This window comes from Taudactylus pleione, unplaced genomic scaffold (assembly GCF_031769625.1).
Source record: "Taudactylus pleione unplaced genomic scaffold, aTauple2 ptg000270l, whole genome shotgun sequence".
NCBI lineage: Eukaryota > Metazoa > Chordata > Amphibia > Anura > Myobatrachidae > Taudactylus > Taudactylus pleione.
Window position 1 is genome coordinate 6,923,236 of NW_028284672.1, and position 19,198 is coordinate 6,942,433.

Sequence of the window (19,198 nt, forward strand, 5' to 3'; positions counted from 1 at the left end):
CCCTTTACTTATGACACAGGCGCACGCTTGGCACTACTTTGTTGATGCATGTGCGGCTACTGCGCACACAATTCACAAACACAGAAAATAATTTTTTTTTTGGTTTGGACTGGAGTGTACTTTGGGGGTTACAGCACCCTTTAACGGTCAAGCCAGCCGGCCCTTTACTTATGACACAGGCGCATGCTTGCCACTACTTTCTTGATGCACGTGCGGCTACTGCGCACACAATTCACAAACACAGAAAATATTTTTTTTTTTGGTTTGGACTGGAGTGTACTTTGGGGGTTACAGCACCCTTTAACGGTCAAGCCAGCCGGCCCTTTACTTATGACACAGGCGCACGCTTGGCACTACTTTGTTGATGCACGTGCGGCTACTGCGCACACAATTCACAAACACAGAAAATAATTTTTTTTTTGGTTTGGACTGGAGTGTACTTTGGGGGTTACAGCACCCTTTAACGGTCAAGCCAGCCGGCCCTTTACTTATGACACAGGCGCACGCTTGGCACTACTTTGTTGATGCACGTGCGGCTACTGCGCACACAATTCACAAACACAGAAAATATTATTTTTTTTGGTTTGGACTGGAGTGTACTTTGGGGGTTACAGCACCCTTTAACGGTCAAGCCAGCCGGCCCTTTACTTATGACACAGGCGCACGCTTGCCACTACTTTGTTGATGCACGTGCGGCTACTGCGCACACAATTCACAAACACAGAAAATTTTTTTTTTTTTGGTTTGGACTGGAGTGTACTTTGGGGGTTACAGCACCCTTTAACGGTCAAGCCAGCCGGCCCTTTACTTATGACACAGGCGCACGCTTGGCACTACTTTGTTGATGCACGTGCGGCTACTGCGCACACAATTCACAAACACAGAAAATAATTTTTTTTTTGGTTTGGACTGGAGTGTACTTTGGGGGTTACAGCACACTTTAACAGTCAAGCCAGCCGGCCCTTTACTTATGACACAGGCGCACGCTTGGCACTTCTTTGTTGATGCACGTGCGGATACTGCGCACACAATTCACAAACACAGAAAATATTTTTTTTTTTGGTTTGGAGTGTACTTTGGGGGTTACAGCACCCTTTAACGGTCAAGCCAGCAGGCCCTTTACTTATGACACAGGCGCACGCTTGGCACTACTTTGTTGATGCACGTGCGGCTACTGCGCACACAATTCACAAACACAGAAAATATATATTTTTTTGGTTTGGACTGGAGTGTACTTTAGGGGTTACAGCACCCTTTAACGGTCAAGCCAGCCGGCCCTTTACTTATGACACAGGCGCTCGCTTGGCACTACTTTGTTGATGCACGTGCGGCTACTGCGCACACAATTCACAAACACAGAAAATATATATTTTTTTGGTTTGGACTGGAGTGTACTTTGGGGGTTACAGCACATTTTAACGGTCAAGCCAGCCGGCCCTTTACTTATGACACAGGCGCACGCTTGGCACTAATTTGTTGATGCACGTGCGGCTACTGCGCACACAATTCACAAACACAGAAAATATTTTTTTTTTTGGTTTGGACTGGAGTGTACTTTGGGGGTTACAGCACCCTTTAATGGTCAAGCCAGCCGGCCCTTTACTTATGACACAGGCGCACGCTTGGCACTACTTTGTTGATGCACGTGCGGCTACTGCGCACACAATTCACAAACACAGAAAATAATTTTTTTTTTGGTTTGGACAGGAGTGTACTTTGGGGGTTACAGCACCCTTTAACAGTCAAGCCAGCCGGCCCTTTACTTATGACACAGGCGCACGCTTGGCACTTCTTTGTTGATGCACGTGCGGATACTGCGCACACAATTCACAAACACAGAAAATATATATTTTTTTGGTTTGGAGTGTACTTTGGGGGTTACAGCACCCTTTAACGGTCAAGCCAGCAGGCCCTTTACTTATGACACAGGCGCACGCTTGGCACTACTTTGTTGATGCACGTGCGGCTACTGCGCACACAATTCACAAACACAGAAAATATTTTTTTTTTTGGTTTGGACTGGAGTGTACTTTGGGGGTTACAGCACCCTTTAACGGTCAAGCCATCCGGCCCTTTACTTATGACACAGGCGCACGCTTGGCACTACTTTGTTGCTGCACGTGCGGCTACTGCGCACACAATTCACAAATACAGAAAATAATTTTTTTTTTGGTTTGGACTGGAGTGTACTTTGGGGGTTACAGCACCCTTTAACGGTCAAGCCAGCCGGCCCTTTACTTATGACACAGGCGCACGCTTGGCACTACTTTGTTGATGCATGTGCGGCTACTGCGCACACAATTCACAAACACAGAAAATAATTTTTTTTTTGGTTTGGACTGGAGTGTACTTTGGGGGTTACAGCACCCTTTAACGGTCAAGCCAGCCGGCCCTTTACTTATGACACAGGCGCATGCTTGCCACTACTTTCTTGATGCACGTGCGGCTACTGCGCACACAATTCACAAACACAGAAAATAATTTTTTTTTTGGTTTGGACTGGAGTGTACTTTGGGGGTTACAGCACCCTTTAACGGTCAAGCCAGCCGGCCCTTTACTTATGACACAGGCGCACGCTTGGCACTACTTTGTTGATGCACGTGCGGCTACTGCGCACACAATTCACAAACACACGAAAAATATTATTTTTTTAGCACGGGGGGAGCACCCCTGATGGACAGAGCACCCCCTGGACAACACTACAGCACCCCTTTAGGACTGGGACACTGCACAGGACTTTGGAGTGGACACAGCCCCTATGGAGAACTGACTGCACAACACAGTCCAGCCAGCCCCTATGGACTTTGAAGTAGTGGACACAGCCCCTATTAACAACAGCAGCACAGCACAACACAGCCAGCCCCTGTGGACTTTGAAGTAGGAGACAACAGCTGCACAGCGCAGCATAGCACAGCACAACACTACTCTGCACTACACTACACTACACTACACAGCCCAGCCAGCCCTAACTCCCACCCTCCCTCTTCACTGTCCACAGCCTAGTGAGAAAATGGCACCGACGCGGGTACCTTATATAGGATCCAAAACCCGCGAGACTCGGAAGGCGGCATGATGACGTTTTGCCTCGATTTCAGATCCGAGTCAGGCGGGAAAAGTCGAGCCTTACTCGGATCGGACTCGGATCGGGGGGGCTCGGGGGGGTTCGGATTTCAGAAATCCGAACCCGCTCACCCCTAATATAAACATGATATATATACAGGAATACTTAGTACCCCGAGGTCAGTTGACATTATAAAGCTTAATCAGGTATATACAAGGAATCCGCAGTGAGTAATATAGAGTTGGACGCATTTTGTGCAAAAACATAGGTGTAAAACGTGGCTGGAAAAGAAAATGCACTAGGTGCTGCCTGCAAATCTGGACGCATCTCCATGGGCATAACTACCATAGGTGAAAGGGGTGCAGCTGCTATGGGGCCCAAAGCTGAGGGGGGCCCATCTTCCTTGTCAAAATTACATGTGTTATATACATTTTTCACCGCTGGGTGGTACATAGGGGTCCTTACAAACTTTTGCTATGGGGCCTTCAAATACCTAGTTACGCCCCTGCAAATCTCATAGTAAAATAAAAACTAAAAACACTAATTAAGTTCAAATAAATACAAGCAATCTTCTTCCAGCAAATATAAAAATCAATTTAGTGCATTTGCTCAGTGCACAAATATGTATTATGTGCAACAAAGATGCTTACATCCAACTCTACATCAGCTCTTTAATTTACAGATGACTAATATTCTTTATTTATATTCATGTTATATGTAATTGGCATAATATGCGCTTAGGGCCTGACAGAGCGCTCGCTCTGAATCAGGGCCGGCCCTCTGTTTTTTTTGAGCGGCCTCCTGGCCTCTCGCATAGCTGTGACCACCCACAGCTATAGCGAGCAGCCATGATAATGGTCGCGATGGTCAAGACCATCGCGACCATCGGGCCTCGTGGGAACGCCTCCGTCTGGGCAGCCACGCCCCCGGCGCACCCACCAAAGGGGGCGTGCTGTCACTCAACATCAACAGTACGCCCCCTTTGGTACGATACTGGAGCGACGGTTTGCCCGTCACTATCCGGGTCTCGCGCATGCGCACGACGGAGCCGGCTCCGTCGTGCGCATGAGCACTGGGCCACCATTGACCCACTTGCGAGGGCATAGCGCTCGCGAGCGGGTCTGAATCAGGCCCTTAATATGCATTATTAAGGAACTGAAATAATACATCTTTTCATTAAAATACATTTCTAAAAAATTTTGAAACAACATTTTTTTCATTGTTTACATTTTTTTTTTATTTAGTTGCTCATTTTTTACTTGTTTATTTGTGGTAGAATATCAATATTTTTTACATGGTTTGTCGTGGCAACTCTACTGTTGCAGGGTCTTACCGATCCAGGCATCTGGTTTTCCAGTAATAAAAGGTTTAAATTAGAGTCAGTTAGTCCTAGCAAGTGGCAGGATAGAGTAACTATTACGAAAATGTTTGCAAGTCACATGAGCTTAACTGGATACAATACTATTCACACTTAGTATATATTGCTTGGAAAAGAAAAATCTTTGGTGATCTTTTCAATGTCACCACTCTTAACAATGTTTATTTTTTGTGTCCCAGTTTCTAGCAGTTAGCCTCATTGTCAGTAATATTATCAAATAACACAAATTCTTGTGAACACTACCAGCGCGCTTCAAAGCAGCCAATGTGACTATTCAGTATAGCAGTGTCACCCCGCACTCCCAAAACAACGAAACATAAAATTATTACCAAGGTGTCTCGAAGGCGCTAAAGTAGAAAATCTCATTCCACACTGGACAACTATCAGTTCAGTATTTTTTAGTGTGAAAGCATCACGCAGGTCCTTCCAAGTGATATACCTCAAAAAGATAAAAACAGACTTCTCATAGTTCAGTAAAGTACATGCTATAAATAACACAGGTAGTAAGTCCATGCTCTATTACTGCATGTGATGGTCTACAGATATCAATTGACAAGTGGGCATTCTACAGGAAAGGGGTTATAACCCAGTCAGCAACCGAAGATCTCTAGTAATGGATACCTCTTTGGCCTCGTGGATCCCACCGATACGCCAGAATTCATATAAAATAGATAGAGCAAACCTCCAATAGTGTAAAACTGTATTTATTCAAATAAAACATAAAAACAACACGGGGTGCAATGGACTCTCACCATGTATAATGGTCTACCAGAAGACATAGTAGACAAAAGCACAATGTTAAAAATGTACACAAGGCAACCCCAGAAATCACATCCATCTACCAGGTCAGGTTCAAATGCATCCCTCAAGACAGTCCTCCGTGCCAACACGTTTCAATACTTCCATGTATATCTTCCTCAAGTCATGTTATGTTTTCATCTGTTTAGTTAACCAGATTGTTTCATATTGTTGTTCAAGTCAATGGGCATGATTCAGACCCAGATGCAAATGGGGATTTGGTCAATATTGACCAATGTTTTGGTTACTGCATCAGAGCCGCAAGGTGCATGTGCCGCAATGCTGCTGTGGCAATGGTTGCATTGTGGTGTAAGCTGCAGCCTGATTTATAGGCTGTGGTCATTTAGGGGCAGCGATGTGGAGGAGCACCTAAAATGCTAGCGTGTTGCTGGCATTTTAGAAGCATTCGGATGCCATCGACTGCATCTTTCGAAGCAGATTTACCTGCCTCCTCAGCTTATTTGTAAAGTACATTCTCAGATGCCGATGGTCTGTTGGTGTACCTGATGGTGATTCAATGCTGCACTTTTGGACCCATGCAGTGGATCTGAGAAGGCACAGGTGGGGGTCTCAATTCAAAAGACTACACCTGCATCATTTACATACCTTCTCAGATCCGCTGCTACCGAAGTTGCAGCATCGATCATTCCTGCATTCACATCTGAATCAGGCCCTATGTACCCTGACATTGAGCCCTACAATATATAACAATATAATAATGTAACCAAAAAGGAGTGCAGCTTGGACCCTAAGTGAAGAACTTTACCTACTGCATGACAAATTAAACTGCAACATTACTGTAAAAAATGTCAATGTTTGTCATTGTTTAACAAACGGTTAATTATGCCTATCCAGTTATATGTATCATGGTACAGTGTGTCCACAAACTGATGTACGGTGACAGGTTTATACAGTGGTGCAAGTAAAAAAAAATTCTTAGTGGTACTGCATATGCAAAAAAATGGTCATGACCACACATTATGAGGGGTACAGCCACTCAAAATGGATTGGAGAGGAATGCACCCAGAGTGATAATGAATGGGTGGCGTGTTATGCTGAGTGTTATTGTGCATGAATCATCAGCCTCCATAACACCACATGTATGAGTCACAAGACTTAAAGGTCAAGCTGATTCGACTACAGGGGCAAGACTTGTTTACTTGGCTTTATAAAAGGGTCTGCATGTGCCCAAACCTATCATTGTGTTTAGAAGCATCACAGTGCTGTACAGCTGTACAGTAGTTAGCCCAAGAGAGATTGATACCTTATCTTATTGACTGCTTTTTATGTTCTATCACCTTTATCCTGTAAGCTACTCTAGTTTGGTATCAACTTGTGCAATGGAAACATGTTCATATTAAAAATATTTTTAATAGCGAGCAACGGGTATATATCATAAGAGATAAGGATACAAAGAGGGACGAGGCAGGGGTGTCCTTTGTCCCCCTTACTATTTGCCATGGATACACAGGGATAAAAATTAATCAAATAGAATTAAAAATAGCATTGTTTGCAGGTGACATACTAATGTTTATAACAAACCCAAAGAAAATGATTCCAGTGATATTAAGACAAATTTAAGAGTTTGTTACATTTACAGGGTTTAAAATTAATACAGCTAAATCGGAATTACTTCCATTAAATCAAGTATGCGTTAATGCAGAAATGTTACAGGAAATATATCCATGTCAAATCATATAAAAAATAAATAAAAATACATGGGGATAAATATAACTTATCCACTACAATATATGTATAAAGAGAATTATGATTCAGTAATTAATGTAATAAAAATGCAAGTAGAAAATTGGAAAAAACTGCCATTATCGTTGCTGGGAAGAGTGGCAGTAAATAAAGATGTAATATTCCCGAAATAAGGATACGTCATCCAAATGTTGCCAATTAGGATAACAAAAAAAGATAGTAAGCAATGTGAAAAATTATTTTCAAGATTTTTATGGGCAGGGAAAAAACCCAGGATATCCATAGTTAAATTAAAAATGAAAAAACAAGAGGGAGGCCTTGCAATGCCGGATATTTTGGGGTTTGTTAGAGCAGTTCATATGAGATAAATAATAGACTGGCTACTAGATAAGGACATATACACATATAGTGAGATTGAACAAGAAATGGTAAAACCGTATTCACTTAGTGCAATAATCCATACCCCGAAGAAACTTATTCCTCCACAAATATTCACAAATGTGATTTTCAAGGATACATATGCATCCTGGTGCGAGATTAACAAGAAGCTAAAAAGAAATCCACATTTCTCTAGATACGTGAAAATTGAAGGAAATCCGTGCTTTGAACCAGCATTAGAAAATAAAACATTTAAACAATGGAAAATAAAAGGGATAAGCCAAATTAGAGATGTGTTTGATCCTGGAGGGAGAATTTTTTTAGTTTCAAGAGTTAATTAATAAATATGGAATAAATAATAAGCATCTGTATATGTACTTGCAATTAAGACATTATGTTCAAAAAGAGAGAGGAGTAGATAATATAATGAAAGATAGTGACCCGGTGATGATACTGCTAACAAGAACCAGAGTAGATACATACAAAACTAAATCTTTATATTGGGAACTAGTAAACAATGATAAAGATATGGAAGAGAACAGTAGAGAAATGGAAAGAAGATTTTCAGGGGGTAACTGAAGTGTCAGATATTATTGGAAATATGGAAAAAGTATTGAAATATCTATATACGGCACAGTTGCAGGAAGTCCAGATAAAAAGAATTCATAGAACTTATATAACGCAGGGACAATGTAAATATATGACACAAGAAGAAACAGGAGAGTGCCCAAAGTCGAGGAAACCGAATGCACTGTTCAAACATAATTTTTGGGAGTGTCCAAAAATTAAAAAGTTTTGGAACAAATTAATTAGAGAAATGAGACATAGAAAGGTAAAAGGAATATGTAAGAAGAGAATGAGGGAGTGGGAGGATAGAAATGAGGAAAGTAGGATGAATGGAAGATGTAATTGTATTGTATTTTAATGAAAAATTGTAAAAATGGGAGATATGATGTAATAATGTAATTGTAAAGAGTTAAATGCAAAGTAAATGCATTAAAAAATAAAAGATAGTAAAAAGATATATTGATGAAAAGTTAATAAAGAGATTTAAAACAAAAATATATTTTTAAATGTAAAACTTTCAAACTTCATGAATGGACCGAACATTTTCCTGCTTGCAAAAAAAAAAAAACCCTCTTGTTTTTGTCTATCATCAGCTCTTTAGTTTTGACAAACGGTAAACACGCAGATCTCACAGCGTCTCTATTTTCATATAGTATTTTTTTCTTTCTGGACAGCTGCTGCTCTTAAGAAACCTCCCATGGGCAAATTTCATTCAAATTTTAACCTATGAATTTGTCTGCCGTATGCAGCAGGAACTTACTGTTTGCTGTATGCAAAAATTGCAAAGTCTGTCATCTCCTCTGTCTCAAAAATAGAAGTAATTGGGCATATTTAATTCTACCGCCCTTTTTTGTTTTTGTCATTTACGTTTGCTTTATTATTAGTCAGTAGCACTGGTTTGTATTATAAAATGTGTTTGTGTATTAATTAAATTTTCTTTCTTGCATATGTGTGTTGCTTACATAATACACACTACAGCTCCTATTGATTCAGTAATAGATAAATAAAATGCAATAGCTCTGAATATGCATACCAAGTTTCAACTGAGCTTAACAAACTTCTATATCAATTGCGAAGATGGCTAAATAAACAGCAAGTGCCAGAGGCGTAAGTTCATACCAGGAGCCGGAGGTGACCGCCTTTCATTGCATCCTGTATTTACATCCTTGCCTGGTGCTGTCTTAAGCATTGTAAGTAAATATTTTCAAAATGACCAAATGCTCTAGATCAGTCCTGGCCAACTTGCGGCTCTTCAGCTGTTGTGAAACTACAAATTTCAGCATGCTTTACCAGCTGATCGGTGGAAGGGAAATGCTGGGACGTGTAGTTTCACATTAGCTGAAGGTTGGCCAGGCCTGCTCTATATGGTTAAAAAAAAAATCTATGATTTCAGTATGGATGAAAATCTACAGAAAAAGGCGCAAAGGAAATAGATACAGGATTGAATGCAAGAAAGTTTTAAAAGCATATCTTGTTTTCCCTTCGTGCGTGGTCTGGAAATAAGGGCCTGAATCAGACCCGCTCGCAAGCGCATAGCGCTCGCAAGCGGGTTGATGGCCGGGCATTGCGCACGCATGGCGTGCCCGAGCCCCTGAGCGAGTGAGAAATTTCCTCGCTCCGGGGCTCGATACAAATGGGGCGGCTGTCGATGTTGATCGACAGCTCACCACATTTTGTAGGCGGATCAGGGGGGTGGCTTGCCAAATGGAGGCGTTCCCGAAGGAACGCCTGCCATTTGGGGGTGGCCCTACTGACATCACGAGTGATGTCAGTAGTGAGCTTCCGGCTCTATTAGAGCCGGAAGCTCACTGGGGCTTGCGGCAGATGAGACCCTACCACAAGGGTCTCGTCACAAGCCCGATGGTCGCGATTTGTCGGGACCCTTGCGACCATCACCTGGCCACTCGTTAAAGCTTTGGGTGGTCACGCACAGCTTGGCAAGCGGCCAGAAGGCCGGTCCAAAAAAAAAAACGCCCTTCAGACCTTCGAGCTGCCTCCGTGTATGCAACTGCTGGTGGTACAAAGTCTTATGCATTTTAGTCATCATTTGCATTCCAAGGGTCTTAACTGGGCTATGATAGGGCGCTGGCATATTGACTAACTTCAGTGAGGGTGTATTGACAGAATTGGGGGCTATGCAGAGTTGGCCAAATGCGTAAGTATGCCTCTGTTGCCCCTTGTATAGGGCCAAGTGTGTAAGATGATGATGACAGGTATCAAATTAAATGTACAGATCAGTGGTGTCACTATAGCTGGTGACACTCGCCGGTGTGGCATGGTGGTCTGCATGCATGCACTGGCCAAATGGGGGGCTTGTTCTCACTGCTGCGAAGCCACATCTGTATGACATTTTGTGGGTGTGACCACATATCATGCCCCACGTTCTCAGGACACACAGTGTGGCTCCTCGGTGACACCATCAGAGGGGGTCACCCCTCGGATGGTGTCACCTGGTGAGACCCGCACCTACCAAGTAATGCCACTGGTACAGATAGTGGCAATCCGGCTACTTAGATGTGTACAAGTGTGCATATGGGCAAAACTATGCATTTAGTGTAGAACATACCATGATTTCTGTCCAACTCAGTATCGGCCTCAGTATGTGCAATCAAAGTGACTGTCCATCACTAACTCTCTATACTATAATCAGTTTCTGGTCTCCACTGAGCATATTATCAGCATATGATATAAAATGGATACACAGAGCCCCAAGTCCGTAATCATACAAGTTGGTGAAAGCAAAGTCGGGTGCAAAAAAATTGTGTTGCAGAATTGTAAGTTTCCAAAGTAGCATTACACCCATTTAGAGTTAGGGAACACAGACACCCACAATAGCATGTATGGAACAAATGTGCATATTCTTAGGCAGACCTGTACTTATCTCTGTAGCTGAACCTCCCCTATCACACCCAAAATCATTATCAGTACGCACATGCTCTAGATTTTTCCTTTGAGTAAGTGATATGTTTGAAAAGAGGCATATTTAAGTATATGATCAGCTTTGTATAGCCTGTATCTCCGCTGACATGCCATCATCTAACTCTACCCCATTGCAGCCAAGTTCCACCCACTCGGTAACAACTGGAGATATGCATAGATATGACTGAATTGTGTATTGCTCTATAATACCGGTACTTCTTTATGCTTGTCCAGTGTGAAATAAATGCAAAATAAACTCAGGGTTCAAAAATCATTGCTTGATTTGCAATTTTAGTGTGTTTTCATGGAATTATTCCATATTACTATTTAACAGCCTTTGTGTGGCCTGAAATTTCAGAATGAACTGTACTACATATTTTATATATATATTTTATTTTATTATGTTCTTTAAGCTTGGATTGTTTATGGGAAAAGTTGAAATATATCTTTCATTTACAGGGCAGTACCAATGTTTCCCAGGCTCCATTTGTCCAAATGTCAAGTAAGTATATTACGTTAGATAATATTAAACAATGCTTTTCGCCCTTGGCAAAAACATAAAGGCATTTTATTTTATTTCTATAGCTGCTATATTGTATTTTTATAAATGTGGATATTGACGCTTTGAAACAATTTAAATGTTTCATGTTATGTTTTAATTATGTTGTTTCACAGAAAATAGTGTTTAAGAATCCTTTCAGGTATTAAAGTTATTATAAATTTATTTGACCACTTTTAGCTAGATACATATGTAGCTTAAAAAAGTATGTCTGATAAAATGTAACAAATATAAAGATACATAATGTAAATTAGTGCACTTACTAACATATATTCGTCCAATTTTAAAAATTAAAATCACTTCAGTTAAAGAACATTTTAAATGTATAATGCATTTCTGGCTAATAGTGTCATCAAAAATACGCAAAAAAGTAATATGTTGATGTGTGATTATATGTAGATAAATAAATTGTGTTTAAACAAGCCTAATGGAATTGTCATTATGAAGGTACTTAATGTTATATGAGTAATTAATAATCACATCATAATTATAAATATAGCAATGAAAAATATAAGTATATTTGTCATTAAGACCTGCCATTCACTGGGTTGCTAGCTATTATTTTAGGAACCCCCTTTCCCATTCCAACCCTTTGTCTATTTTTTCTCTGTCTCACCCCTAACCTCCAGCCCAGTGCCTAAACCTAACCCTCCTCCCCTAGTGCCTAACCCTAACCCTCTCCCCCTGGTTCATAACCCTAACCCTCCCCCTAGTGTCTAACATTAGCCCCTAACCCTTCCCCTAACCACACTACTTACTGTCTGGATGTCAGTGGTCAGGATGCCAGCACCAGGATTCTGACTAGTGTCAAAATACCGGCACCGACATATGAACGCCGGCATCCCGAAAGCCAGGATTTCAACTACCTCCCGTAAAACAGTACATATGTAGAAACAATAGCTATTTAATACCTACAATATGTGTTTATATAGAAATATATGGTTATATTCCATAGACAAAAAACCTTATGGTTTCACATGTCCCGTTAAGGTTTCTTAGACATGATCTGAAAGTTCACAAAACCTACTGAATTTTTGCCACTCAAACTTAAAAAAGCAATGAAATTCTGATCATTAAGGTTGATGCCTTAATGGACATGTTCCTTGCGCAATACAGATATGGTATGCCTCACACCCTGTGGTTAACTGCAGATTCAGCACTTTTACAGATTGAGATTCATCCGCACCAATCTGTCTTTACCCATCTGCGCTGCTCTGTCTTCCCGCATCCATGCCATTGTGTACCCCATCCACATCGCTCTGTCCCTCCAAACCATGTCACTCTGTCTCCCCCTCATCCACGCTGCTGTTTTCCCCCCATCCGCACCAGTTTTTCACCCATCTGCATGACTTTGTCCTCCCATTCGCACCACTGTTTTCCACCCATCTGCATCACTGTCTTCCCCCATCTGTACTGCTTAATCTTCCACTCACTCCATGCCTTTCTGTCTGTGAATTAGCAGCTCCACCATTTTATGAGTGATAGCAATCTCACTCTGTGAGAGTGCTGAATCTGATGTTAACCACAGGGTATGATGGCATACCATATCTGTATTGTGCAAGGAACATGTCCATTAAGGCAACTTAATGATCGGAATTTCATTACTTTTTTAAGTTTGAGTGTCAAAAACTTCAGTAGGTTTTGTGAAATTTCAGATCGTATCTTTTGAAGCTTTAATGGGATATGTGAAACCATAAGGTTTTTTGTCTATGGAATTTCATTGCATATTTACTATTTATTAACCATCAGGGACGGGAGCAGCAAAGGGCAACAAATGGTGCTCTAGCGATGGTGGTGGAGGGGACAGCACACAGGAGGTGTTTTGGGGGAGCAGAGGGAGAGATGGCTTCAGGGGCAGCAGCGGGGGTGTGGAGCAGTGGCAGCAACAGGACAGTGCACAGAGGCAGCAGTGGGGGACAGAGGGGCTCACTGGCGCTGACGGTTTCAGCCGTGAACTGCTTCATAAGGTCACTACACACAGAGTGATGTGCTCACGATGCAATATCATGAATTATTTCCGTTTAACTCTACCCGGCTGCTCCACGGAACTCCAGGCCATGATATGGTGCTTAAACAGCACATTTTGACATAAGAATTATCATGCAAGATCTAAAGATAGCTGACTGCATGCATGGATTAGTGAGATCTGTGATGCAGGCATCTGTGTCAAAAAATTATTCAGAGATGCATGCACGGATCAGTGCGATCCGTGCGGCATTCATCTGAGGGAAAAAAAAAATAAGACACAGATGCATCCGTCCATGCATCTGTGTAAAGAAAATGAAAAAAAACTGGCACCCCTCCTCCCCAAAGCACAACCAGCCCCGGACTTTTCACAGCTGGTCCTGGTTGTGAAAATACAGGGGACAAAAGACATAGGGTCCCCCTGTATTTAACACAACCAACACTGGGCTCAGCTGAGCCGGTCCTGGTTTTGGAAATACAGGGGACAAAAAGTGTAGGAGTACCCTGTATTATCCATAACCAGCACCGGACCCTTTCTAGAAGAGGAGTAATGATTGTGTAAAATGTGTAGTGTAAAAAAATAAAAAAAAATGTCTTTTGCAGTAGAACTACAGGTCCTAGCAAGCCTCCCCCACATGCTGGTACTTGGAGAATTACAAGTACCAGCATGCGGGGCATTACGGGCTTGCTGACACCTGTAGTTCACCTGCAAAAGAAATATTAAAATAAACACAATACACTTTAATATTACAATAAAAGTTCATTATACAGCATCTTCACCTGGGGTGCGGAGGCCTTTAAGCTCTTTTTCATGGCCGCTGCTCAACCAGGGCTTTGGGTGTCTTCTCCTGGGTGGGGGGCGCAGCCTCCCCAGGGCTTCTGGCGTCTTCAATGGGGGGTGGCGGCCTCTAAGCTCTTTTGCATTACTTTTATTATCTGCTACTAAATAAATATTAATTTCAATAAGCTGTGTAGCTGTTCAAATTTATTTGGAAAATAAAAATATAGCTTCATATAAAATGCATAAATGTCTATTCAAGAGTATAAGGGTAACTGATATTATGGAAACAAATTATGATGATACTGTATAAAGGCAGAAGTTCTAAGCAATTTAAAATACATTGGAGACTATTCCTCGAGATATAGCACAAGTTTATTTATGGTGTGTTGGACTAATTCTTGTATTTTAGAAATATGTATTTTAAAGCTTAAAATTATTTCAACTCCAGTTGAACCAGATGAGATTTGAGAGTCTTTGAGGGTTTTATTCAAACTTATTTCATTTTGGGTCTAATACTTTGGCATACCTTTGTGTTTATTTGGGTATATCATTTTTATAATAACTATTTTGCTTGCATTACTGCAGAATTGCTTTTGTAATAAGAAAAATCGCATTGCCAATTTGTATAACTATATTCTTTGTCATTTTAATCTTATTATTCTCATGACTGTGACCTGCAAGCATTTATTAATCATTACTATATTCTGCTAGGTTCACCTGCACTGTCTGGTTATTATGGTGTTAGAAGATCTTTCCTTCCTGAATCTGAGTTTCATGCAGTAAAGCAGTACTCAAATGACATCTACTCTTCATCTCTGGGACCAAAGTCAATAGGATGTGATCCTGCATCTGTGCAGAGCTACCCACCTTTGTTGGATACCTATTTCACTGATTCTATCGGTGACTACAGAAGCACATCAATAGCATCAGCCGGTGGCTCTTTGTTCAGTGCCTCATCACTGCCACCACTCCTACCTCACTTCTCTGGAGACCCAGCTCATTATTTATTGGTAAGCAAAATAGCTAAACTACTTAATGTATAATAACTAGCAACATTTCAGTATACTACTCTGATACTTACAAAAACGAAGGGCCTGATTCAGACCCGCTCACTATCTGCGTGCGCTCGTTGGATGCATATGCAAATTTGTCAAAGTGACGCCACGGGAAGCGAACGCTAGCCAAGGCATAAGCACGCCCACCATGTCTTAGCGAGTTGCCACTTTGTCTGAGCGTACGCCCAATCGCACAGGCAGAGCCGCCCACCAGCACACGTCATCTCCAGGAAGTGTATTAAAACATTGGTACATCGAGCACCATCGGATGCTAACGCAGTGCTTGCGGTTGCTTTACCCTACCGCAAGCATTGCAAGGAAATCAGTGTAACAAAAAGGCAGGTGACGTGTACTATGACGCTGCCTGTTAATTATGCATGCCTCTAAAACGGCGTTGAAACACTCAGGCACGTCTGCGTTCATATCTCCACTCCCCCGTTATTAGTGTCCTGCCCCTTTTACCACCCACAAACGGCCTCTCCTGTCACTCATTACCCTGGGCTGCCTTTGCTGGGCGAGCGAGAGGGTTGCGATCGCAATGTGTAGTTCGCGCACGTGCAGAACGAAGCATGTGCATGCACGTACGCAGAACATTGGGCCGCTTGTGAATGCACAGCGCAAGCGAGCGCTCTGAATCAAGCCCTAAATCTCCTATTCTAATCATGGTCAGTGGGCCATTTATGTACTATTTGGAAAATGCATAAAACGAACAGTTATGAAAAAGATCATATGCTTATATATTATATAAGTCCAATGTTAAAAAAAAGAATGAAATAGCCTCCGATTTTTTGTTTTTTATATATATATATATATATATTCTGGTGACTTTCTATGTAACAGAAATCGACTAGCGGCAAACTCTCCAGACATCCGCCAGAATCACTCTCCACTGGGTACAAATTGGTGTCCAGATTTTTGTACTGTCAAATATACAAGTCACCAAATGTCATAGGCTATGACTTGTAAACTTGATGTAAAACCACCAAAAAGACTTGCAGTATAAAAGGGGTGCCTCTGGCCGGGGAGATTGCTCATACTGCATGCATTTTATGCTCTCTGTCCTTGCAGAGTGGAACAAGAAGCCACTGCCACAGATTGCTTTTATTTGTGGATCCAGACTAGGGTCTGTATGTGACAGGGACTCTGCGGATACTGTTATAAAGGTTGCTGGGCAGATGTATCTCCTACTCCTGTGTGGGACTGGGTACTGAAACTAGTACTGAATATTAGTAGAGACCCAGACCAGAGGTGCAGAGTCTAACATGCTGGTGGTGTTCATCAGAGACCCCCGCAAGGAGATATGGACTTTGCGGTGTCTGACGGGCAAGTCGCGGCTCCCTGGCTGGGCCACTCGGTACTAGCACTGGAACTGGGGAATGGACAGGAAATGTGAGTCTGTGGTTATCGGTAGGATCCGATGATTTGTAGTTATTGGTAAAGTCTGATGAGAGATGGTTGTTAGCAAGAACCGATGAGCTGTAGTTATCGATACGAACCGAAGAGCAGTGGTTATTGGTAAGGACTGATGGACTGTGATTATCGGCTGGAACCGATGAACTGTGGTTATCAGCTGGAACCGATGAACTGTGAATATCGGCTGGAACTGATGGACTGTGATTATGGCTGGAACCGATGATCTGTGAATATCGGCTGGGACCGATGAACTGTGAAACTTGGCAGGGACCAATGGACCGTGGTTATCGGCTGGGACCACTGGATTGTGGTTATCAGCTGGGACCACTGGACTGTGGTTATCGGTTGGGACCTATGGACAGTGGTTATGGGTTGGGACCTATGGACAGTGGTTATCAGCTGGAACCGATGAACTGTGAAAATCATCTGGAACCGATGAACTGTGAATAGTGGCTGAAACCGATGAACTGTGGTTATCGGCTGGGACCAATGGACTATGGTCATCGGCTGGGACTGATGGACTGTAATTATCATCTGAAACCGATGGAGCCAGAAGTGCAAGGTGAAATAGCACAGGAGTCACTCTGAGGACCTAACACAGGAGCGCTCTCTCCACATGCAGCAAGAGCTGTGAATACAGTTGAACTGGCAATGGGAGACTGAATGCAGAATACAGCTGACTCAGTGTCAGCTCCGGATTGGCAGTGATCCGATCAGGTGATCCTGTGGAAGATGGCGGCGCCCTGTCTCAGAGCACATGGAGAATGCCGGACACTGGCACCACAGAGAAGACCCTGCTTCCGCTGACAAAGCTGCACACTGGAGCCATGTAGAGACAATGATCAGCACTAAAGGACTGGAACAGTACATTCACATGATCTCTGCAGCTCAGGTCTTACTCATCAGCTGGATTGCCAAAGACTGCCTGTAGTCAGGAGTTTGCAGCTCTCACAGACAGAGACTCACAGGTGCACAATCAGGGCCTAATGCAGCTTGGATTGCAATTGCTTATATGCACGCAATTGGCCAATTGTTGCGTTCTGCGCATACATATGCATCAGAGTGCGCGTGCGCAAACCAGTCAAGTTGGCTTCACAGAAGCAGCCACTTATTCTCAAAATAGCTTAAACATTATTGCAATCAGCAACCTTATTGTTTTGTTTTAAAAGTTTTTTTTTCTTCTCTCCTTTTTTTTTCCCTCAGTTCTATTTTGATATCTATTACAGTTTTAGTTTATATGTTATTGCTACAGATCATGTTACCATATATATAGTGCTCATATCTTTTTACAATTCTTAATATAAGGCCCCACAAAATAATAAATATCTTGATGGATCATAATTATTTATTTAAATAATTTATTAATTTATTGTGTCGGCAATATTGATAAAAGATAGGAACATTTTAATTAAATTATGTAGATAATAATATTTTATGTTAATTGAGACCATATTAATTAATGACAAAAGTACATCCATGTAAGCACTTGTACTGCCACAAGTTTGAAATATAATTGGTGCTTTTAAAATGAATGAATTGAATTAATTAATTAATTAATATGGCCTCAAGTAATCTAAAAAATATTATAATATGCATACTTTTAAATGTTTTTATTTTTAAACATTATTTCCTCCAATAATAAAATAATTATGGATCATCAATATTTTTATTATGTTTAGCGACCCTTAATTAAGTATGTTTTATTAATTAGTGACAAGTAATCCATATTTTTTAATGTGACTTTTTATTATATTCTGCCCGGTCATATAGCTCAGAATGCTGGTAATGTGAGCAATCTCTCTAAAAATTCATTGCAGCTCATGTTTTTTTTTTCCATATTGAACCACAAACACCAGCATGTACATGGAAAACATTGCATGCTATCACTGGCAGTATTGGCGCTAATCCTAAGTAAAAAAAATAATAATAATAATGCTGACCATCCTCTATAATGTATAAATTAGGGGTGTGCACCGGCCACTTTTCGTATTTTGTGTTTTTGGTTTTGGATCTGGATCTTTCTTCATGTTTTGGATCTGGATTGGTTTTGCCAAAACCACCCTTCCGTGTTTTGGGTTCTGGGTTTTGTGTTTTAGATCTGTACTTTTAAAAAAAAAAAAGCATAAAAACAGCTAAAATCACAGAATTTGTGGGTTTTTCTGCTCCTATGCTATTATTAACCTCAATAACCTTAATTTCCACTCATTTCCAGTCTATTCTGAACCCCTTACACCTCACAATACTGTTTTTATGTCCAAAAGGTTGCACCGAGGTAGCTGGATGACTATGCTAAGCGACACGAGTGGGCGGCACAAACACGTGGCCCATCTAGGAGTGACAATGCAGTGGCAGACAGGATGGCAGTTTGAAAAACTAGGCCCCAAGCAGTACAGAACGCAAAGAAAAAAAAGAGGTGCAAGATGGAATTGTCCTTGGGCCCTTCCTCCCACCCTTATATTGTATAAACAGGACATGCACACTTTAACAAACCAATCATTTCAGCGCCAGGGTCTACCACACGACTGTGGCTGAAATGATTGGTTCGTTTGGGCCCCCACAAAACAAGCTAGCAATTAATCTGTCCCTGCACAAACTGGCTCTACGGAGGCAAGATGTCGTC

The 19,198-nt window shown here is 41.7% G+C and overlaps 1 protein-coding gene across 1 annotated transcript in view; it reads left to right on the plus strand.

Moving 5' to 3' along the window:
- The window catches only part of POU2AF2 (POU class 2 homeobox associating factor 2), a 154,574-nt gene that overhangs the window by 116,201 nt on the left and 19,175 nt on the right, over nt 1-19,198 (plus strand). Inside the window, exons 3-4 of the mRNA XM_088481409.1 lie at nt 11,265-11,307; nt 14,822-15,120. Coding sequence (XP_088337535.1) covers nt 11,265-11,307; nt 14,822-15,120 — 342 coding nt within the window. The remainder of the gene's footprint in view (nt 1-11,264; nt 11,308-14,821; nt 15,121-19,198) is intronic.